At 56.2% G+C, this 22,396-nt stretch overlaps 1 protein-coding gene and 1 pseudogene across 3 annotated transcripts; one reads left to right on the forward strand and one right to left on the reverse strand.

Annotated features, from left to right (window-relative positions):
- LOC103540190 (mitochondrial import receptor subunit TOM40 homolog) overlaps positions 1-22,382 on the forward strand; it is a 29,325-nt pseudogene extending 6,943 nt beyond the window's left edge.
- LOC139085477 (apolipoprotein C-I-like) lies at positions 2,906-6,811 on the reverse strand. Of its 3 annotated transcripts, XM_070632916.1 has the most exons (5): positions 5,755-5,918; positions 5,197-5,232; positions 5,039-5,112; positions 4,385-4,556; positions 2,906-3,282 (listed from the first exon to the last, which is right to left on the reverse strand). In XM_070632916.1, exons 1-5 carry the CDS (start codon positions 5,775-5,777, stop codon positions 3,234-3,236), a joined length of 354 nt encoding a protein of 117 aa, XP_070489017.1. In that variant the 5' UTR covers positions 5,778-5,918; the 3' UTR covers positions 2,906-3,233. The 3 variants fall into 3 exon arrangements, with proteins under 3 accessions (XP_070489017.1, XP_070489018.1, XP_070489019.1); XM_070632917.1 differs by lacking the exons at positions 5,197-5,232; positions 5,755-5,918 and adding an exon at positions 6,651-6,811; XM_070632918.1 differs by lacking the exon at positions 5,197-5,232 and having other exon boundaries at positions 5,755-5,967.
- Positions 22,383-22,396: the final 14 nt, after the last annotated feature.

The raw sequence follows: 22,396 nt of genomic DNA on the forward strand, positions 1-22,396 counted from the left end.
ACCTCTGACTTGTGGGCCTTCACCTCCTCCATGATGTCCTCCATCAGCACCCTGGGAGCGGAGAGGGCGGGAGCGTGTGCGCGGAGACAGGGAGAAAGACGGGGTGGGGGAGGGCAAGATGAGGACAGAGAGACCCAAAGGAGAGAAGGAAGGGGAGGGAAAGGCTGAGGGAAAGGCCAAGAGAAGGAGACAGAGACGGACAGAAGCTGAGATGAGAGGGAAGAGTGTGGGAGACTGAGCTCCATGATGGAGGGAGACACAGAGAGGAAGATGGCAGAGACGGGGAGAGCTGACAACAGTCAGAGAGAGGCAAGGCCGGGAGCTCCAATGGAGAAAGGAAGCAAGAAATGAAGAGAGACCCCTAAGAGCTGGTGATAGAGAAAGAAAGAAATAACAAATAACCCTGTAATGAACATCCTCACCCGTCTCCCCGTGTCTTTCTCCGGCCCCGGCATCGGAGCAGACTTGGGATCGCTGGGACACAGGACACACATACTTCACGTCACTAGAAACTGCCAGGCTGCTCTCCGTTGCAGTGACCCAGCCCGCAATCCTGAGGAGTGGAGGCAGCTTCCCAGGTGCCCACATCCTCACCAGCACCTGCCCTTTTCCGCTCTTCTGCCCTCTGCCCGGGGGACCAGGAGCTGACTGGGTCCTTTGGTTGTTTTCCTCTCTCTGCCCCTGAGCTGGAGGCTCCCTTCACAAGCAGAGCGCACACTCACTCCAGAACCGCTCGTCCAGCTCCTCTGTCCCTGTGGGTCTCTTGCGTCTCTGGCCTGAGAGCTTTCCAGGGGCTGATGAAAATGCTGGAAATATCAGTGGAATGGCTGCAAAATGCGAAAAAAATGGCCAATTGAAAATTAGTAAGTGTTGGGTTAAATCAGTCCAGAATACACCCTCATACCAACCAGCCAGCCCCAGTGCAGCGCCTCCTACGATTTTTACCTGGTGACGAAGGTGGGTGCATCATAATATGGCGGATGTGATGCCAACACAACCTGGGGCAGGGCGTGTGTGCACAGTCACGGCAGCATGCTCGGCAGGGTGAGAGGAAGGCAGAGTGAGTAAGAATGTGACCCTGGAGCCCTGCTTGGGCTCAAATCCCGGCTCTACCCACATTTGCTATGTGACTCGCACAAGTGACTTTAGCCTGCTGTGCCTCAGTTTCTTCCTCTGTAAAATAGGGGCAGTGACAGCATCTACCACAGAGGGGTTTTGTGAAAATGTAACGTTTAGGGGGTTTTGTCAGACTTAGTATAACTACGAATTCATCCAGTGCTGTAGCCCCTGCACCTTGGCCAGGCCTGTGCTGAGCTGTGCCTGCGGACAACAGTCCTGGCCTTGTCCTTCTGGGGCTCACAGTCCAGTTAGGGAGACAAACCTGTCCCCAGACAGTGATGACCCAGGGTGAGCAAGGCTGGGATGGAGGTGCTTGACCCAGCCTGGAGGTCAAGGAGGGCTGCCTGAAGGAGGGGATATCAAAGCTGAGACTTGGAGGGTGGGCTTTGGGTCTGTCTCTAGCTCATGTCCAGCCCTTGTCCTCGTCCAGATCCCTTCCCCTCATCCACTGACAGTGTGATAAACAGCTCCTGTGGGCATGGCCATGAATCAACCCAGTGCCTTCTCTTGGGGAGCCCAGCCAGGGAAGAGCAGAGCAGAGCCATAGCCCCAGGCTGGGCTCCGCTGCGGTTCTCCACTTCCTGCCTGTGTGGCCTTGCACAGGTGCCTTCAACTCTTTTTGTTGTTGTTGTTGAGGAAGACTGGCCCTGAGCTAACATGTGTGCCAGTCCTCCTCTGTTTTGGATGTGGGACGCCGCACCGTGGCTTGATGAGCGATGTGTAGGTCTGTGCCTGGGATCTGAACCTGCACACCTTGGTCTCCCGAGGTGGAGCTCACGACCTAACCACTGCACCACTGGGCCAGCTCCTGTCCTTCGAGCCCTGAAGCCCGGTTCCTGAGGGTTACGATAAATGTTCAATAAGAACTTGATCACTCTTCGGCCTTGTTCCCAACGCAGGCACAATTGAAAAGCAGTGAATCTTGTTAATTTGTTCTTTTCTTGTTTACCCTGAGGCGTCACTCAAGGGACACAAGGATTTAGGAGCTCATTTTGGGAAAAAGAACAATGCCTCCAAGGAAGTTACGTCCCCCAGATAGCCAGCCCCCAGCTGTGCTGATGCCAAGAAGTCACGTTGCCCAGGGGCTTATCTGGAGTGAAAGAAACACGGACTTCCCCTTTGTTTTCTGATTCGCCTCCTCCTCAGCCCCTTAGCGCTACAAAGACCCTGCTTTCCTCTCCTGTGAAGGTGGATTTTTTTCTCCTCTTGTTAAGGTGGATTCTTCTCCTCCTGTTAAGGTGGATTCCTTCTCCTCCTGTTAAGGTGGATTCCTTCTCCTCCTGTTAAGGTGGATTCCTTCTCCTCCTGTTAAGGTGGATTCCTTCTCCTCCTGTTAAGGTGGATTCCTTCTCCTCCTGTTAAGCTGGATTCTTTCTCCTCCTGTTAAGCTGGATTCTTTCTCCTCCTGTTAAGGTGGATTCTTTCTCCTCTGGGTAAGATGGATTACAGAGAACCTATCCTCTCACCTTCCCATTTTGGCCATTCGTATAAACCTTTCTCTCTCGCTAAGTACCGGCCTCAGTGATTGTATTATTGTGCGTCAGGCCCACAGACTTAGGATCAGGAGGTTCAGTATCACTCTCTGGCCTCAATACCCTCATGGGATTAATAGGGCCCAGCTCCCAAGGTTCTCGTGAGGATTCTCTTGAGATCCTGAACTTCAGAGTCCTCAGGACAGAGCAAGTAGGGATGCTCCACACGTGTGAGTCTCAGCATCTCTTTCCCAAAGACACAACCCCCACCCTGTCCCATAGCCCCCACCCCACAGCAAAGAAGCACACAGAAGTCTCATTAGGATTTTTATTGCTGGTAGGGGGTGGGGGCTACATGGGGCACCTTGTGGGAAATCTTCAGCACCGGGGCCTGGGGTGTGTGAAGTTTCAGAGCTTCTTCAGGGGCAGAATCTTAGGTTAGAGTGAGAAACTCTCCCAGTGTTCAGGGCAGCAGTGTTCTGGTGTGTGCTTGTGTTGTGGCTTGTGCTTGTGTTCTGGCGTGTGCTTGTGTTCTGGCGTGTGCTTGTGTTCTGGCGTGTGCTTGTGTTGTGGCTTGTGCGTGTGTTCTGGCGTGTGCTTGTGTTCTGGCGTGTGCTTGTGTTCTGGTGTGTGCTTGTGTCCTCATGTATTCTTGTGTTGTGGTTTCCCAGTTGGCTTTGATGGCATTTTCCTGTAGAGAGAGACGGGGAGAGGTCACTGTGTGTTGCCCCAATCCCGCCCCTACCCTGACTCCCTGGTCTCTCTCTTCCACTAAGAAGATTCAGAGGAGCCCAGGACTTGGTGGCCCCGCTTCTGTGCCTGTTTCCCAGAGGGACCAGAGTTCCTTAAAATCAGAATGCTTGACGCTGGCCTGGCTCTCAAGGCCTGCCCTCTCTGCCCCAACGCCTGCTCTTGTCCTCTCTGTCCCCTGTCCCCTGCTGATTCGAGGACACTTTCCAGCCGCCCGCCCTTTGCTCAGGCTGTTCCCTTGTCCTAGAATGCCACCCTCTCCTTGACTATGTGCACATCTTCCTGCCTCAGGGCCTTTGCACTCCCCGTCCACAGGGAACATTCTCCCCACATTCCTAGACCCTGCTGCATTTTCCCTCATTCAGATCTCAACTGAAAGTGTCACTCTTCAGAGCAGACCCAGTCGCCCTGTCTACAAGAGCCCCTCCCCATCCCTGCTTGTTCTCAACACCCTGTTTATCGTCTTCTCAGTGCTGCGCTCCCTCTGGGCTCCTCTCCTGGAACTCCCTGGTTCATGGGCTGTTCCCCTCCCTCTCTCTCCCCCGAATGGCAGCTCCCTGTGGGCTGTGACTTTGTCCTGTTCATCGCTCTCCTTCCCTAATGCACCAGGTCCTGGCCCTGAGCCGATGCTCAATGCATATTTGTTCACAAATGAATGCTTTCCTAACTCCTCAGACAGAGCCCCTGTGGGCGAAACACCCTGGAGCGTCCACACTGTGCCAGGCCCCATGCGGCCCTCCACGTCCTTCCCCTCAGAAGCCCCCATGGCACAGACGGAGAAACTGCGGCTCCTGATGTCACAGGAGGAGTGGGTCTGCCCCAGCCTGTGCCCCAGGTCTGTGCAGCCCCAGCTTGGGCCTGTCCCCACCACCCAGGGCCATCTCCACATGAGCCTGGCCGGAGTCAGGAACCTGTCCCCCAAGTCTGAGCACCCAGAGAGCCAGCTGTGTGACTGCAGGGACCTTGTCACCCTCCCCAGCCTCAGTTTTCCCAGTGTCTTCATCCATGCACCCAGCCCACCCAGGCCCGGGAAGGGGAGTCACCGGGTCGCTGAAGCTCTGTTCTTCTTGTTGATGTCGTCGATGATGTATTTCACAATCTCCTTCCCCAGGCGCTTTCCAACCTTCTTCCACCACCTCCGGATGACGTCGGTGACGCCGTCCGGCTCTAGGTCCGCCTGGTCCGGCTCTAGGTCTGCCTGGGCCGGGGCTCGGCCTGTCCAGGAGACGGGGAGGGTGCAAACATCTCAGTATTGGGAGGCCTCCCAATGAGTGTCAGGGATGGGAAAGGAGGTCCAGGAACGGGATTCTTGGGGCTCCTGGTGTTAAAATGGGGGGAGGTAGTGGGGCCCCCAAGTGGGTCTCAAGCTGCTGGGAATTGCCTTCTCTCCCCCTGGACACACCCCGCCCCCCCTTCCACACTGTAAAAGCAAGACAGCCAATCCTGGAGGGGTGGGGGTCAGTACATCATGTGTTGCTGGGGCTCCACAGGGCAGATTTCCCACCTGCTGGACCACCCCTTAGAGAAGCTGAGACCCAGCTGGCGGGATGTGGTGGGGTGATGAATGCAGGACAGGGGAACCTGGGCACATAAGGGTCCCCAGAGCTCTCCAGAGTCCTCTGAGCCTGGACCCCAGGCCTGGGGCCAGCTTCGCACTTCCAAATCTCAAACTTCCAGGGTCTCCTCTCCTCTTTTACCTTCACACACCATCCATAGAGCCACCAACAGGACCGGGAGTGACAGAGCGAGCCTCATGGCTGGTGAGGGGGCTCTGGAGACAGAAGCGGGATGGGGTGATCAGCGACACATCATGTCCCTCCCCCAGGTCCCTCCCGGGAAGTCAGTGAGCACCTACCTGGACCAGAGAGGGACAGGACAGGTGAGCTCCCACCTGGACCAGTGAGGGACAGGGGAGATGAGGGAGCCTGGCCTGGCCTGGGCCTTTATTAGGCTGCGGAGGGGTGGGGCAGGTCCCCCCTCCTTCCCCCTGGGCCTCCCCTGGGCCTGCCTCCCTGTGTCCTCTCTCCTTTCCATTTGGGCCCCTTGCTGATGGCAGCGGGTCACGTCAGGCACAGTCATGACCCTTTGGCCCGAAGCCCCTGGCTGTCCATCGCCCGCATCTCGAAATTTCCCTGACTGTGGGGCCCTCTGCCTGCTCCAGCCCTTACCCCTCAGGGGGCAGTCTCCACCTCCCCTCCTGATGCACACCCTGCTCCCAGCCTCAGGGCCTCTCCCTCTCCCTCTGGGTAGCTCAGGGACTCAGTTCACACTGGACCCCGGCCCTCTTCCATCCCACCACTTCTTCACAAGCCTCTTCAGCCCAAACAGCTCCCGCTCCACGTCTCTGTGGTCACGCAGTTGCCCCACACTCCTACCCCCGGCAGGCCCCCTCCAATCTCACTCTCAGACTCACCTTTCACGCCCCACAACTTGCATCTGGAGCACCCAGGCCTCCCTTCTGCTCTCTGGGTCTGAACCTCACAGCCTCCTCTCTCCCTTTTGGGAAGGGGTACTTTCAGCCTGTCTCAACTGTAAAACCTGCGCTGCAAGGCTCCAGCCTGGGCCCCACCATCCATCCCCCAGACTCCTCTTCCATTCCTCCCCCAGCTCCAAGGCTGCCGGGCCCGGTAAACACTCCGTCTGCTATTCATCACCCTCTCAGGCCCCTCCTGGCACCCAGGCTCCCATCTCCCCTCCCTCCACCACATCTGCCTCTCAGGGCTGGATCCAGGGCTTCCCCCCTCCTCCGGGCTGCCTTTGACCCCCAGTGATCCCTGGCAGCTGGGCATAGAGAGGCCCCAGATCCAGACTCTTCTTGGTTGGCCTTGTGTCTCCCCACCATATGTCAGTCTGGAGATGAAAGGGGATGGTTTGAAAGGGACACACAGACACTACCCTGGCAACATTGCAACACTCCTCTTGCCAGCTCAGCACTTCCGGTCCCTGTCAACCCCCCTGCTGCCTTCCCAGACATCCGCCTCCCTGGTGAGACCAGCAGTCCCCAGACATCTACCCAAAGTCTGCTCCCCTCCCTGCACTGACCCAAAAGAAGAGAAAAACAAATTGCCTTTTCCAGTTTCATCTTCATCACACCTATAGGAGTTTCCATTCACAGATGGGGAAACTGAGGCACAGCCAATAACATTCAATGGCTCAGTGAATGATTAGATGGGTGTGGGTAGTCCCTCCCCTTCCCAGACCTCAGGCTGTCTCTCTGCATCCCTGCCGGGGTCAGCCTCTGCCCCACAGCACCCCTGCCAGCCTGTGTCTCCCAAAGCTCTGTCCCCAGCCCCTGTTCCAAGTCTTGACCTGACTGGGGCTGCCATGAGGTGGGACAGCCCTGTCTGCTCAGACATCTTCCTACGTGAGGATTCAGAATTCAGGTCTTCAAGTGACAGACGTGGCTGGTGCCCCTCTCTCCCACTGACATCTGGGGAACAGGCTCAGAGGGGTGGCCCCAGCTCCAGGGCACACTGCGATCAGTGGAATGCGGAGCTGGGGCCAGGCCCTGGCCTCTGAGCCCACTGACCCTTTCCCTCCTCACTGGGCTCTGGGTGAGTCACGTGGGAGAGGGGACCCGCCTCCACAGGGACACCAAGGGAGGGCCAGGGAAAGCCCTCGTGGTGCAGAGGGTGCCGGAGAGAAAGCAGGCACAGGGGTGGGGAGAATGCAGCCTGGCCTGGGAGACAGGAGCATCAGCCTGGTCAGTTCCCTGCAGTGGGAACCCTGCTCCCCTCCTCTGAGCACTGAGGGCGTGGGAGAGGAGAGGCCGGTGGTTCCCAGCTCCAGCCCTGGCTTCTCTGTGTGTCAGCTCCCAGCTCCATCTCCCAGCCCTGACCTCCATGGGCGGTACTGACCCTCCCAGGGTGGGCCTCTCCTTCACCCTGCAGCCTGGACTCTGCACCCACTGGGCTTGTTGGATAGACAAGAGGTCCACGACCCAGCTGGAGGAGGGAAGGAAGTGAGACACAAAGGACCCCACCCCCACCGCCTCCCCTTCTGAGTCAGACCCCAGCCCATCCCCCGAGGTCCAGGAGTGCTGGAGCCCAGGCCCTTCTCCCCCTCAGACACAGTCATTGATTCTGAAGCCTGTCCGGCTGCTTGAATTCTTCCTGAAGTACCTAACGGCTCTGACCGTCCCATCATGAAGAGGTGCTCACACCCCATCATGCCCTGCTCCTTTAGGAAGCTGGGAAGACCTCGGAGTCCCAGCTCAGTGTCCCCAGCCCTACACTCAGAGACAGCGTCGCCTGTGTCCACAGCTGGCAGGGACAAAGTCCTCTGCAGCCACTCTGGCAGGACGAGCTGGGGCGAGTGACCCAAGACCCTGCCCTCCTGCTGAGAGAAGGCCTGTGGAGTCCCCAGCTGATGGAAGTCCCGGGCTGTGTGATCCTGGGCCAGGCCCTTCCCCTCTCTGAGCGGGGTCCAGGCAGCAGCCAGGCTTGAATCCCTTGTGGTTGGTGTCACTCTTCTGCGCTTGGGCCCTGCAGCGCCCCCTATTGGTCACTGTGGGAAGGTCAGGCTGGAAGGAATGGGTCAAAGGAGCCACAGATGCAACATAGGAAAACAGAGGCCTCCAATTTCACCTGGGGTTTTGTGTGTGTGTGTGTGTGTGTGTGTGTGTGTGTGTGTATTTCATTATTGTCCTGTAAAATGCTTCAGTTCTTCCCTGTTTTTCTACTGAACGAAGATTTCTTTCCCCACCCAGTAACAGCCCAGACAATGAGAAACACAGCAGCTCATCCAATGAGAAACACAGCAGCTCAGCCAATGAGAAATGCCACAGCTCAGCCAATGAGAAACACCAGAGCTCAGCCAATGAGAAACACTGCAGCTCAGCCAACGAGAAATGCCACAGCTCAACCAATGAGAAACACCAGAGCTCAGCCAATGAGAAATGCCACAGCTCAGCCAATGAGAAACGCCACAGCTCAGCCAATGAGTAACGTCACAGCCCAGCCAATGAGAAACATAGCAGCTTAGCCAATGAGAAACATCACAGTTCAGCCAATGAGAAACACTGCAGCTCAGCCAATGAGAAACACTGCAGCTCAGCCAATGAGAAACACCAGAGCTCAGCCAATGAGAAACGCCACATCTCAGCCAATGAGAAACATCACAGCTCAGCCAATGAGAAGCTGTTGCCACCCTGAGCTGTTACTTTCCCCAAATGGACTTTCCTTTAGAACAGCCCCTCCCTGCTCCCCCTTTTTCCCTATGAAAGCAGCTCCCCTCCTTTGTTTTGTGGATTTGCCTAGGGTTTGCCACCGCATGCGGGTCCTGAGTTACAGTTCCTTTGGCCAGCCCTGGATAAACTTGTTGAGGCTTTCAGGTCAACATATTGGTGTCAGAAGTGGGCTCCAGAGGAGGCAGTGACCCCCAGAGTTGAATGAGGTCCCACACTGAACCCCCATGCTCGTCACTTCTGGGAGTTGCTGCCTGCTTTTGGTTTATCGAGTCTCCTCTTGGAATTTGAGCTCCGCTCCCTTTGCATTCTGAGCTCTCAGGTTATTCAGCATTTGAGAGGCTTGTCCTCTCAGGGAAGGAATTTTATCCTCCACATTCAAGGCATGGTCCTTGGGTTCAGAGCATCGTCCTTTGGTGAGTATGGGGTTGTTTTTTGAGGGTAGCACTGTTCCTGGCTAGCTTTTCTTAAAACCAAATTGGAAGTCTGTGGCTCTAGAATTAAGCATGATGAAGGATACGTCTATTTTCATCGGTATCTCGAGGCTTCTGGATACGCACAGAGCTCTAAAATTGCTTCAGCACAAGATACCGTGTCTAAACTGGCTGAAACAACTGAAGAACTGAGGGAGAACAAAATGGCCTCCAGAGCCTCATGTTCCCCTCCCCCTTGTTCTTTGTCTCAGGTGCCATTTGGTTTGTCTTCCCAGAACCTTTGTCTCAGACTCCACCCTGGCATCCTTCTTATACTTAGGCCCCACCCCCAATGCCATCTTCCTCTCTTCTGCTCTGAGAAAACCTGCCCCTTTAAGATCAGACCCTCTGAGGACTCAAATGCTAAGCCCCTGATTACTATTTCTAAGTTAATGAAGCAAATAAACAACTAGAAGGGAAATTTTGAGTAGCACTTACCCGAGACTTTTGATAATAGACAGAATGACTCCAAAAGCAGCTTACAGGATCCTTACAGCATGCTGGGAAAAATCTTTCATTAAAGACCGTAGCCACCTGAACAAGTAACCTTAACTTAGTCCATCTGCCAGAAATACAATTTGGATCCAACTATTCTTTTGAGTTTTGTACCTGACACGTGGCTAAAAGTTTTAAAATGAAAGCTATGAGGTCTCTGTTAATGTCTGTCTCTGTGTCTATGTATGTGTGTCATAGAGATGTGATATTTTTCTACCTCTGGTTGATATGGTTAGAATTGATTTGTAAAAAGCTCTATTTAATTGCCTTGAAATTAAGTGCTTATAAAGTAAGTATTCTTAAATCTCAGAAATATAATGGAAACTCACTTAAATGCTTCTCAGGTTCATGTCCTCTAGGATTAATCATTAGTAAATAAAAGCCAACTGAAGGTTGTTGGTGTAAATTAAAACAGGCACATCTTCTGAGTTGTTAGTCCTGGGCGTCATGCAAATGTGCAACTTTTCTCTCTGCCTGGGTTTACTAGTCAAGGGGGCTCATGCTGTCTCTGTTACAAAATTGTCAGCAAGAAAGTAACTTGGGATGATGGTTGGCTATTTAATGTGTAATCCAAACGTTATTGTAAAACTCAAGTAATTAAAATAAATGTAAATAAGAACAAAGTCTACACTAAGTTAAACTAAATAAAGGATAGTCTTGAATACCTAAATCATTTTCCAAACAAGATAAAATACTAAAATGTAAATCACTGAATCTGAATATAGGTTTATCAAATTTTGGCTTCCTATTGCAAAGAAACTAAAGATAAATTTCGGTATGTTGGTAACCATGCCTTGTGCCACATGGGAAAGACTGCCATATTCAAAGGGCAGATACTCCTAGAAATTATGAAATGTGCTTATAAATCTGCCAGTCTGTGATCTCTTAGTTCTTAATTTTCACTAGGAATTGAGGATTCTAAGGATTAAGATTTCTAATATATGTAAATAAAGCTATTAGAAATAAAAGGGAAACATGTCTGTATGCAAGGAAAGTAAAGTGTGTGTCAGTAAAAGAAGGTATGAGGAATGGACATAATTTTGTTTTAAAGAGAGGCTGGCTATTTCAGGAAGGGGTAGAAGGAAACACAACAAAATCCCAATGTAAAAAGAAAGTTGTAGAAGCTTGAGGGAAAGGAATCTTGGGAAAAGAATTTTATGAGTGGTTAGGACTGGCAAAGATTGGAATGAATAAATTTTAATATCAAAATAAGCTGATGCAAATTAAAATCTTTTCTGTTAAGAGGGCGAGGTTTTCTTAGGCTATTGGTCTGCTCTTGATAACACATTACGAAAGCTTCTTTATGTTTAAGCAATAGGACAAGAAAACAGAGTTTTTCAGTTTCCTCAAAGTAATTTCCTGTGTTTTTTCTATCAGATCTTTAATTATGCAAGAAACCTGAGTCTTCTCAGTATTGAAGGAGGGAAGTTTTGCTTACAACTATGTAACCTTTTGTATTCGCCTTTGAAATCTGTTATTGTTACTTTGGTCAAATAGATACTTAAGTATTATTTTGTAATGATCCATGATCCTATCTGGTCAAGTGTCCAAACCTCTTGATACTTTTGACAAGCTTCCCAAACTATTCAAATTCTAAATGCTGTTTTTTGACCAGGATGTAACTTTGGGATTTTCCAGAGGGCACCTGGGACATCTCAAAAGATTGATTCTCTTTATAAAAGGAGACGTTCCTCTAATTATGCTTATTTGGTATATCAGATTACATGAGGAGCATGGCTGAATGAGAGACAAGACTTTTTAGTTTGTATGGTATTGGTGAGTGTTACTAAAAAGTGTTCTAGAGATGATATAAAACTCCTAAACATCTGCTATGTCCTACTATAATGTTATTACCTGTGATTCTATTGACTATCTAGAACGTATATCACAAAAATACCTAATTTTCTTGTCCATTGCATTTACCCATTGCCTTTCAAAAGCAAAAAAAAAAGGCTTCTGTCAGAGTTATTGTTTTACTCTGATGCTTTTACAAATATGTTTCATTTTCAAAGAGATTCATGAAAAAGACTTTGGCAAGTACTCTGGCATACTGGTTCTGATAACTTTAAGATCACGACACGGAACTGGGTGGAGTTTCTGCAACTGGAGAGGAGGACTGGTGCTTCCAGGGCTTGTTGTCCAGACGTCAAGGACCGCTCTTCCTCCTCTGCTTGAAGCCATCTATAACTTACAGCAATTTGGTAAAGTGTATCTTTGCAACAAGGGTTAAACATTTATCTTTTTCTCTCTACTGCATCCCTCCAGAATTTGGAAACTCTAAAGTATTCTTGTCATGGTGATGTGTGTCTTTGCATGGGTTCAGTGAAAGTCTGTTCTCCTTGTAACAGGACACATTGCAAATAATGGCTGCATTACCAAGGCTTTGACTAGAATCCTGTATTCAAGAAAGATGTATCTAGACTCCTCCTCACTCAGATCCGGGTGTCCAGGCCCCCAGCCCCTCCTCCCTCAGACCCAGGGGTCCAGGCCCCCAGCCCCTCCTCCCTCAGACCCCGGAATCCATCCCCCAGCCCCTCCTCCCTCAGACCCAGGGGTCCAGGCCCCCAGCTCCTCCTCCCTCAGACCCAGGGGTCCAGGTCCCCCAGCCCCTCCGCCCTCAGACCCCGGAATCCATCCCCCAGCCCCTCCTCCCTCAGACCCAGGGTTCTTGCCCCAGCCCTGACTCCCACCCTGGCCCAGGCTCACGTGTGTATTTCCAAGCTAGAGACATGACGGTGCCCTCCTCCCCAGGCTGCCGGTGGTAGACCAGCTCTCCATCCAGAACCAGACACAGCGTGATGCTCTGCAGGTAGTGCGCCATGAGGATTCCTGCGGGCGAGAGGGCAGACGTTCCTGAGCCCGGGTGTTTCTGTCCAGCAGACCCCTGCTCCCAGCAGCCTCGCTCACTCACTCATGATCACCGAACACATCAGGGGTGGGATCCAGGCCCTTCCTCATCCCACGCCCAGACTCTGAACCACTGAGCCTCTGCAAGAAGCACGAGCGACAGGTGGGCAAGAGCACACCTACCCTGGGTTCTAATCTCAGCCCCAGCCCAGGCCGGGGGAGTAACCACGGGCCACTGCTGTCACATCTCTGCAAACAGGACTGCCTCTCGAGGCTGTGAGGACCACCAAGGAGGGGAGGGGGGCACAGCATCCAGAGCGTGTCCGGCACACAGCTGGTGCTCAGCGATCGCTGGGAGTTGCCCCTGTTGAGGTCCCTCCCTGGGTCTCTGCCCCTGGGCAGGAAGGACGACCCTGAGGCCCCCAAGAGTGTTTGCTAACACGTGACTGTCCCCCACGGGCCTGAAGGTCTGGAGCCCAAGGACCAAGTTAGACAGAGACACGCTGAGAGGTCATGACCCAGCAAGAAAGAGGAAGCCCCAAGGAAAAGGGACCACAAAGACACGCAGGACACGGAGGGCACAGAGGTGGGGGAGAGAGAGGGACAAGGAGGGCTGTGGGACAGGATGCAGCACCGAGATGCTTCCCAGATCAAGAAACCAGATCCCAGTTCCCACCCGGCCCAGGGAGCAGGGCAGGAAGGAGGGGACAGGATCGGGGGCTCACGTTTGCAGGCACACCGGGGTGGGGGCTGACTCAGGGCCCAAGGGAGGTCGAGGGTTCACAGCCTCAGCCCTGGTGGTGTCCTCTGGGGAGGCGGGGGTCAGGGTGGCCTGGGGCTGCCCCCTCTGGGCTCACGCGGGCCCCTGTGAGCGCCTCTTCCCCCAAAGAGGAGATGGGACAATTCGACACGCCCACCAGTTGTTAAGCCAGCAGCACCCCTCTGGCCAGGCTCGTCCACTCATTCAACTGAGGGGAAACTGAGGCCCAGAGACGAAAAAGGAACTGTCCAGAGGCAGAGACACAGGGACTAAACTCAGAGTCTCTGTCCTCCCAGCTCTGGGTCCTCCCAGCACAGCCACAAGGCCCCGGGCAGCTGGTCCCGGCTTCCAGATAGAACCGCTTCCTCCTCCCTGAACACACCCGGCTGTTCTCTGCGGGCTGCAGGAGCAGAGCTTTCTCTCTCCCCCTCTCTCTCTGCCATCAGGCCCGCACACACTGTCCCTGTGCCCCGGGGACCTTCCCTCTGCTCAGTCTGCCCAACTCAATATTTGCCCCTGTGTATTTCCTGGATTTGGGTCCTTCTCTGCAGCACGACCCTGGTCAGAGCCACCACCACCACGGAACACTGCAGTCCCCACCCTGATCCCCCTGCAGGGGGCCAGCAGACAGAGCGGCCACTGGGAGGCTGTGAGGACCCAGTCAGAGCATGGTCCCTACTGCCCGAGTCTCCCTCCAGGTCCCCATGTGTGGGCCCCGAGGATGCTGGCTCGTCCCCATGCCGCAGCCCATCCTCTCTGCTCCCTGAGCACCTCCCAGGCGCCAGGCCCAGGATGCTCACCCTCCAGAGTGGCCCAACTCGCGGCCTCCTTGAGGCCTTTGTGGGGAGCCCTTCCCCCTTCCTGCATCTCCAGCTCCCCCGACCCTCTCTGTTGTTTGTCCCGCTCACATCCAGCTCCGCCTCCCCCAGGCCCAGGGGCTCCCCAAGGCTGGGCCTGGTCAGGACCAGCGGTTCTCAATGGGGGGCCATCCTGCAGGGCTGTGAAGAACCTGGTGAGTTCGAATCCCCGAGAGCAGGAAACGCAGTGAGTAGAGGTGTGTTGGAGCAGAGAGGAGGCCTCCAGCGAGGGCAGAGAGCAGGAGATAAAGATGAGGTGAAGGGAGAGAGGGAGGTGGGGGCGGCCTTGCCTGACCTTTCCCCTGCTGGGCTGGCCCCATTAGGATTCCCTGGGGACGTCCCTGGGGCAGGAATGGCAGCCACCCAGGGTGGGTGCTCAGGTGGGGCAGCACCCGAGGGAGGCCATTCTTGGCCCCAGTGGACAGGACGCCCCTTCCCCTGCACATCCCGGGCTCCGGGGGCCTCTGGGGGGCCTTTGCCCACGTGGTGCCCTCTCCACCTTCACCTAGACTAGACCTCAACCCCCGTTTGAGAGAAGCCATCCCTGTCACTTCAGGAGGGACGTGCTCCCCTGAGAGAAGCTCTCCCAGCCCTGACCCTTTCCTGGGCTGGCTTCCTCACCCCAGGAATGATGTCCCTGTGTGAGGCTCTGTTCAAAGGCCAATGTCATCCCCCAGCCTGCGAGCTCTGTGGGGGAGGAAGGGGCCATCTCAGTCACTGCTGGGTCTCAGAACCGCCTGCCCAGAGCTGGGCACCGGCCAGATGCTCAGAAGGGAGCAGAGGCTCCATGGCAGGAGCTGAGGCCACGGGGAGGCCACCAGGAGAACCTGGGCTCTCGAGTCAGGCCAAAAGTCAAATTCCAGGTCCTGTGCTTCCTGCCGTGGGATCCTGGGGGACTCATGTCACCCCCAGGGCTGGCTCCCACATCTGTGGAATGGGGCCGGGAACACACTGACCCCTGGCCCACTGTGGGGCACAGGGATCTGACACACAGGGACTGTCATTTGCTTCTGGCCCTGCACTGAGGGCCAAAGATGGGCTCTGCCACTACGGCCTGCACCAAGAGGTGGTCGCTGCTGCTGTGACATGTGACGCATGAGGAAACTGAGGCCCCAGGGGATGGAGCCACGGGGTTCCCAAGGCCCAGCTGTCGTTGCTGAGTTCCTCATGATCTCAGCTCTGACCCAGCCCAGTGGGCCCTGTATGATGAGTGTCTGAGGGAAGAAGAGACACCTGTAAGAATTGAGGGACAAAAGTGTCACTGGTGGCCTTGGGCTCCAGCAGAGGGAGAGCTGGAGGCCCGTGTTGGGGAGCACAGAAGGACGACACCATGTTTGCAGGGGGTGCCCAGTGCCATAGAGAAGAGCATGGACCCTCGAATCCAACTTGCTGTGTGTCCTTGGGGAAGCACTTCCCCTCTCTGCGCCTCAATACATGGGGATAATGGCAGCACCCAGCACACAGGGCTGTGGAGGGCATTCCACCAGCCCTTCTCACTGCCCTGTCCCTAGGGCCTAGAACGACGGAATGAAGGACAGGAAGCACACAACTCTCTGCGGGTCTGACAAAGGGCAAGAGTCAGATGGGACCTGCCATCACCCCCGCTCACTCCTGTGTTCAGTGTTTTCTGAGCACCTCCTCTGTTCCCCGCACAGTTCCAGGCCCTGGGCACACAGTGGGCAGTAAGACAGGTAAGTTCCTGCCCCCAAAGAGCTGACATCCTGTGGGAGACAGACGACTCCAGCAAGACCATTTCAGAGGGAGGAGCTACAAAGGCCAGGGACAGGCTGAGGACACAGCGCAGACACGAGCATCACTGTGGTCCCCGCAGGTCTCTGGGTGAGGGGGCCGTGTGTGCCCTGACTCCCCCCAACTCAGCCACAGCGACAGCAGAGGGAAGAATTCCAAGCAGGAGGGACAGTGTGTGCAAAGGTCCTGGGGAGGAAGACACAGCACTTCCAGCAAGGGTGAGAAGAGCTCCCGTGGCCCCATGGCAGCAAGTGCATGAGCACAAGGGTGACGCCGCCGTCACAGCTCAGCGGGGGACAGAACAGGTTCTCCTGCCTGAAAGCCCTCATTCCATGGGGCCCTGCGATGCAGCCTCACCTCGGAGGCCTCTCCCACCCAGCATCCTCCGTGTCCTGGATTCATGGCATGGCCCTTCCCTCCCTCCTCGCCTCTTCCGGCTGCTCCCTCCTCCCCACCAGGGTCGCCCTTCTCCCCTGAGGAAGCTCAGAGGTCAGGCCTCCTTTGAGATGACTCCCTTGCCTGCAGGCGGCAGAGTCTAGGACTCTCCTGGACACTCCAGGGCTGCTGGCTTCCAGCCCTCACAGCCTCATTCCCTCCATCCTCCCCACCCGAGAGCCAGCTCCGCCCGCAGAGCAGATGGCAGCACAGACAGACAGATGCAGCAACTGGCAGCTCCATGCTTCCTGACCTTCAGGCCCAACCCAGGGGGCATCGGACCCCTCTCTGAGCCCCCACGTCCACTCCACTGGCATCCACATCTCCGCTTCCAGGTCCATCCCGATCTCACCACCTCTCAGCCTCCACCGCGCCTGGGGACCCCTTGGAGTCTGTTCTCCACGTGTCAGCACAAGGGGTCCCGGTGGAGGCCACGTCAGACCCCAATCCTCTCATGCTGGGGACATGGTGGCCCTGAGTCCTCCAGAGTCCAGGCTGAAGTACAGCCCAACGCCTGGTTCCAGCAGGGGCCCGGTGCCACCCGGCCCAGGCTGTCGGCTTTGGCCTCACAAGCTGCTGGCAGAGCAGGTGCGGCGGCCTCTCTGGGTGATGGAGGGTCATCTCTGTCCAGCCGCCTCCCTCCCTGACCATGTGTGTGAGTGTGTGTGTGTATGTGGGGGCAGACGGGGTTTCCGGTCCTGTCTGGAGGGTCAGGGGTGTCAGTTTCTCTGAGCCCCAGGTGGCAAAGGGACAGCTCCTCGTCCTCCAGCTTCAGAGGCCTGAGACACCGGGCACCCCGCCCCCACCCCTCTCCCCACCTGAGTCAGACCCCAGCCGGGCCCCCGAGGCCCAGGAGTGCTGGAGCCCAGGCCCTTCTCCCCCTCAGACACAGTCATTGATTCTGAAGCCTGTCCAGCTGCTTGAATTCTTCCAATAGCTTCTGATGACTCTGACCTTCCCATCATGAAGAGGTGCTCACACCCCATCATGCCCTGCTCCTTTAGGAAGCTGGGAAGACCTCGGAGTCCCAGCTCAGTGTCCCCAGCCCTGCACTCAGAGACAGCGTCGCCTGTGTCCACAGCTCGCAGGGACAAAGTCCTCTGCAGCCACTCTGGCAGGACGAGCTGGGGCGAGTGACCCAAGACCCTGCCCTCCTGCTGAGGGAAGGCCTGTGATGCTCCCCGAAGGCAAAGTCCCAGGCTGTGTGATCCTGGGCCAGGCCCTTCCCCTCTCTGAGCGGGGTCCAGGCAGCAGCCAGATTTGACTCCGCTGTGGTTGGCATTGCCCTTCCCCACCTCGGGCCTTGCAGTGCCCCCTATTGGTCACTGTGGGAAGGTTGGGCAGGATTGAATGAGCAAAGCAGGCAGCAGACAGAAGTAGGAAAACTGAGGTCACTCATTTCCATTGGGGTTTATTTATGCATATCTTTTGGAAAATGTCTTGGTTCTTCAATAACTGCTTTACTACTGGAGGAAGATTTCCCTGTCTGCCTGGCAACAGCACAGCCAATGAAAAACCCTGCACCTCAGCCAATGAGAAGTGCCACAGCTCAGCCAATGAGAAATGCCACAGCTCAGCCAATGAGAAACACAGCAGCTCAGCCAATGAGAAACACTGCAGCTCAGCCAATGAGAAATGCCACAGCTCAGCCAACAAGAAATGCCACAGCTCAGCCAATGAGAAATGCCACAGCTCAGCCAATGAGAAACACCACAGCTCAGCCAATGAGAAACACAGCAGCTCAGTCAATGAGAAACGCCACAGCTCAGCCAATGAGAAGCTATTTCCCCCCTGAACCACTACTCTGCCCCAGTGGACTTGGTTTAGAACAGCCCCTGCCTCTCCCCCTTTTCTCTAAAGAGGCAGCTCCCCTCCTTCGTTTTCTAGAATTGGCTATGGTGCACCATAGCATGCACAATCTGAATTTCAGTTCTCCTGGCTATTCCCAAATAAATAAACACAGGATTCTGCACACTATAGGCAGAGGTGGCCACACAACCTCAGGGAGGTGTTGGGGTGTCCCCGTCCCCCAACGGGCCCTGGGATAGGCTCCAGGGGACAGCAAGGAGAGGAGCGTCCCCATCCCCATCACTCTGCCCACCCACATTCCCACCCACCCCCTTGGTACAAATCATGTTTGTAAGTTATGGAAGAACCTGGACATTTTACAAAAACAACAACAAAAAACATACATAAAAAGAAAAAAACAAGCAAGGGGGCCAGCCTGGTGGTGTAGTGGTTAAGTTCACAATCTCTGCTTCAGCGGACTGGGGTTTGCCAGTTGGGATCCTGCTCGTCAGGCCATGCTGAGGCGGCGTCCCACACAGCAGAGCTAGAAGGACCTACAACTGGAATATATAGCTAGGTACTAGGGGCTTCGGGGAGAAGAAGAAGAAAAAAAGGAAGATTGGCAACAGATGTGAGCTCAGCTGCCAATCTTAAAAAAAAAAAAAAAGCCTGGCTGCTGCCTGGACCCTGCTCAGTGAGGGGAAGGGCCTGGCCCAGGATCACACAGCCTGGGACTTCCGCCTGCTGGAGACATCACAGGCCTTCCCTCAGCAGGAGGGCAGATTCTTGGGTCACTCACCCCAGCTCATCCTGCCAGAGTGGCTGCAGAGGACTTTGTCCCTGTGAGCTGTGGACACAGGTGACGCTGTCTCTGAGTGCAGGGCTGGGGACACTGAGCTGGGACTCCAAAGTCTTTCCAGATTTCAAAGTGACAGGACATGATGGGGTGAGGAAGCCAGCCCAGGAAAGGGTCAGGGCTGGGAGAGCTACTCACAGGGGACCCCGTCCCTCCTGAAGTGACAGGGGCGGCTTCTCTCAAACGGGGGTTGGGGTCTAGTCTGTGGGAACGTGGAGAGGGCACCACGTGGGCAAAGGTCCGCCAGAGGCCCCCAGAGCCCGGGGTGTGCAGGGGGAGGGGTGTCCTGTCCACTGGGGCCAAGAATGGCCTCCCTCAGGTGCTGCCCCACCTGAGCATCTGCCCTGGGTGCCTGCCATTCCTGCCCCAGGGATGTCCCCAAGGAATCCTGATGGGGCCAGCCGAGCAAGGGAACAGCCAGGAGTGGCCATTCCGCCTCCCTCTCTCCCTTCACCTCATCTTTATCTCTTGCTCTCTGCCCTCGCTGGAGGCCTCCTGTCTGCTCTAACACACCTCTACTCACTGCGTTTCCTGCTCTCGGGGGTTCGAACTCACCAGGTTCTTCACGGCCCCTCCAGACCCTGCAGGATGGCCCCCCATTGAGAACCGCTGGTCCTGACCAGGCCCAGCCTTGGGGAGCCCCCGGGCCTGGGGGAGCCGGGGCTGGATGTGAGCGGGACAAACAACAGAGAGGGTCGGGGGAGCTGGAGATGCAGGAAGGGGGAAGGGCTCCCCACAAAGGCCTCAAGGAGGCCGCGAGCTGGGCCACTCTGGAGGGTGAGCATCCTGGGCCTGGCGCCTGGGAGGTGCTCAGGGAGCAGAGAGGATGGGCTGCGGCATGGGGACGAGCCAGCATCCTCGGGGCCCACACATGGGGACCTGGAGGGAGACTCGGGCAGTAGGGACCATGCTCTGACTGGGTCCTCACAGCCTCCCAGTGGCCGCTCTGTCTGCTGGCCCCCTGCAGGGGGATCAGGGTGGGGACTGCAGTGTCCCGTGGTGGTGGTGGCTCTGACCAGGGTCGTGCTGCAGAGAAGGACCCAAATCCAGGAAATACACAGGGGCAAATATTGAGTTGGGCAGACTGAGCAGAGGGAAGGTCCCCGGGGCACAGGGACAGTGTGTGCGGGCCTGATGGCAGAGAGAGAGGGGGAGAGAGAGAGCTCTGCTCCTGCAGCCCGCAGAGAACAGCCGGTGTGTTCAGGGAGGAGGAAGCGGTTCTATCTGGAAGCCGGGACCAGCCGCCCGGGGCCTTGTGGCTGTGCTGGGAGGACCCAGAGCTGGGAGGACAGAGACTCTGAGTTTAGTCCCTGTGTCTCTGCCTCTGGACAGTTCCTTTTTCGTCTCTGGGCCTCAGTTTCCCCTCAGTTGAATGAGTGGACGAGCCTGGCCAGAGGGGTGCTGCTGGCTTAACAACTGGTGGGCGTGTCGAATTGTCCCATCTCCTCTTTGGGGGAAGAGGCGCTCACAGGGGCCCGCGTGAGCCCAGAGGGGGCAGCCCCAGGCCACCCTGACCCCCGCCTCCCCAGAGGACACCACCAGGGCTGAGGCTGTGAACCCTCGACCTCCCTTGGGCCCTGAGTCAGCCCCCACCCCGGTGTGCCTGCAAACGTGAGCCCCCGATCCTGTCCCCTCCTTCCTGCCCTGCTCCCTGGGCCGGGTGGGAACTGGGATCTGGTTTCTTGATCTGGGAAGCATCTCGGTGCGTCCTGTCCCACAGCCCTCCTTGTCCCTCTCTCTCCCCCACCTCTGTGCCCTCCGTGTCCTGCGTGTCTTTGTGGTCCCTTTTCCTTGGGGCTTCCTCTTTCTTGCTGGGTCATGACCTCTCAGACTGTCTCTGTCTGCCTCGGCCCTTGGGCTCCAGACCTTCAGGCCCGTGGGGGACAGTCACAGGTTAGCAAACACGCTCGGGGCCTCAGGGTCATCCCTCCTGCCCAGGGGCAGAGGACCAGACAGAGACGTCAACATAGGGAGTCCTGCCAGAGGGCAGCCCCAAGCCTGCAGCAGGGGTGAGCCCGGACGGCTGCTGGGAGCAGGGGTCTGCTGGACAGAAACCACCCGGCCCAGGAACGTCCCGCCCTCCCGCCCGCAGGGGTCCTCGTGGCGCACTACCTGCAGAGCATCACGCCGTGTCTGGCTCTGGGTGGAGAGCTGGTCTACCACCGGCGGCCCGGGGAGGAGGGCACCGTCATGTCTCTAGCTGGGAAATACACATGTGAGCCGGGGCCGGGGCCCGAGTCAGGGCTGGGGCAGGACCCCTGGGTCTGAGGGAGGAGGGGAATCCCGGTTCCCAAAGGCCCACGTCCCTTGGTGACCTGCTCCCACCCCCACCCTGCTCCCTCACAGTGAACAACTGGTTGGCGACCATCACGCTGGGCCAAGCAGGCATGCATGCCACGTACTACCACAAAGCCAGTGACCAGGTGAGCTAGTCCGGCCGGGCCAAGAGGACACACGTCCCGGGGCTGGTGTCCCCGGGCGTGCAGCTAGGAAGCTGACTCTGCCGCCTGGCCCTCCAGCTGCAGGTAGGCGTGGAGTTTGAGGCCAGCACGAGGATGCAGGACACGAGTGTCTCCTTCGGGTACCAGCTGGACCTGCCCAAGGCCCACCTGCTCTTCAAAGGTACAGGCCTCAGTCCCATTGCGGACAGCGGGCGAGAGGGGACTCAGCTCTGAGTGGGGTGCGGGCCACAGGGGACAGTAGAGGGCGGCGGGCTGGGACTGTGGGGGTCCTGTGGACCCTGGGACGCTTTTTAGAAGGTGGGTGATGGGCCCCGAGCTTTGCCCCCACCTCACCCCTCCTGCCCCACCAGCAGCCCCTCCCAGAATAACAGGAGAAAATCACACAAAGCTTTATAACATGTGTACCTGGGAGAAGCCCAGGAAAATGGAGGAACTTGCCTAAATGGCTGAAGCCATCACCTTAAACACCATCTTCAGCTAAAGACAAAGGAGGACACTGGGGATAGTGATTTGGGGCCTCAAAGGGCAGGAAGGCAACTCACATGGAAATGGAAAAGCAAATGTTTGGGAAGTAGAACTGAGATAAGAACGGGCTTAACAAGGACCCTCCCAGCCTACAGATGCCCAGAGTTATCTGTGGTGATGGCCTGTCCTGGGGACAGAACTTCTATCTTAAATTCTTTTAGGCAATTAGGGGGAAGGTCAAAGTTCCTTTCAGTCCCTTGTCCTTAACCAAAGTGACACATTTTGGTGTGGCCAATTCTGATGCCCACAACCACCACCCCAGCAGCTGAGGGGGACTCTGGAACTGGCTCCAGCATTGGGAGCAGCAGGGGCCGTGTGCCCAGGGGGCTGGGGTCCCGGAAGGGGCTCCAGAGTCGAGGACATGGGGTTCTGGGCACCAGGGGCAGAGGGGCAACAGACCTCAGGGAGGTGTTGGGGTGTCCCCGTCCCCCAAGGGCCCTGGGCCCGGCCCCGGGGGGCAGCAAGGAGAGGAGCTGCCAGCCCCGGTCACTCCGCCCGCCCGCCTTCCCTCCCCCACCCCCGGTAGAAATCATGTTTATAAGTTATGGAAGAACCCAGACATTTTACAGAAAAAAAACAAAAAAACAAAAAATATACATAAAAAACCAAGCTAAGTGGGAGGC

This window comes from Equus przewalskii, chromosome 9 (assembly GCF_037783145.1).
Source record: "Equus przewalskii isolate Varuska chromosome 9, EquPr2, whole genome shotgun sequence".
In the NCBI taxonomy this organism is placed as follows: Eukaryota; Metazoa; Chordata; class Mammalia; order Perissodactyla; family Equidae; genus Equus; species Equus przewalskii.

What these genes read in the sequence shown, in the direction of transcription:
- LOC139085477 (XM_070632916.1), bottom strand. Translation starts at nt 5,777, where the DNA reads ATGCAAGTTGTGGGGCGTGAAAG. An exon ending in CAAGTTGTGGGGCGTGAAAG is followed by an intron (nt 5,233 to 5,754) that starts GTGAGTCTGAGA and finishes TCACTGGTCCAG; the next exon opens with GTGGGAGCTCACCTGTCCTG. An exon ending in AACAGAGCTTCAGCGACCCG is followed by an intron (nt 3,283 to 4,384) that starts GTGACTCCCCTT and finishes CTCTCTCTACAG; the next exon opens with GAAAATGCCATCAAAGCCAA.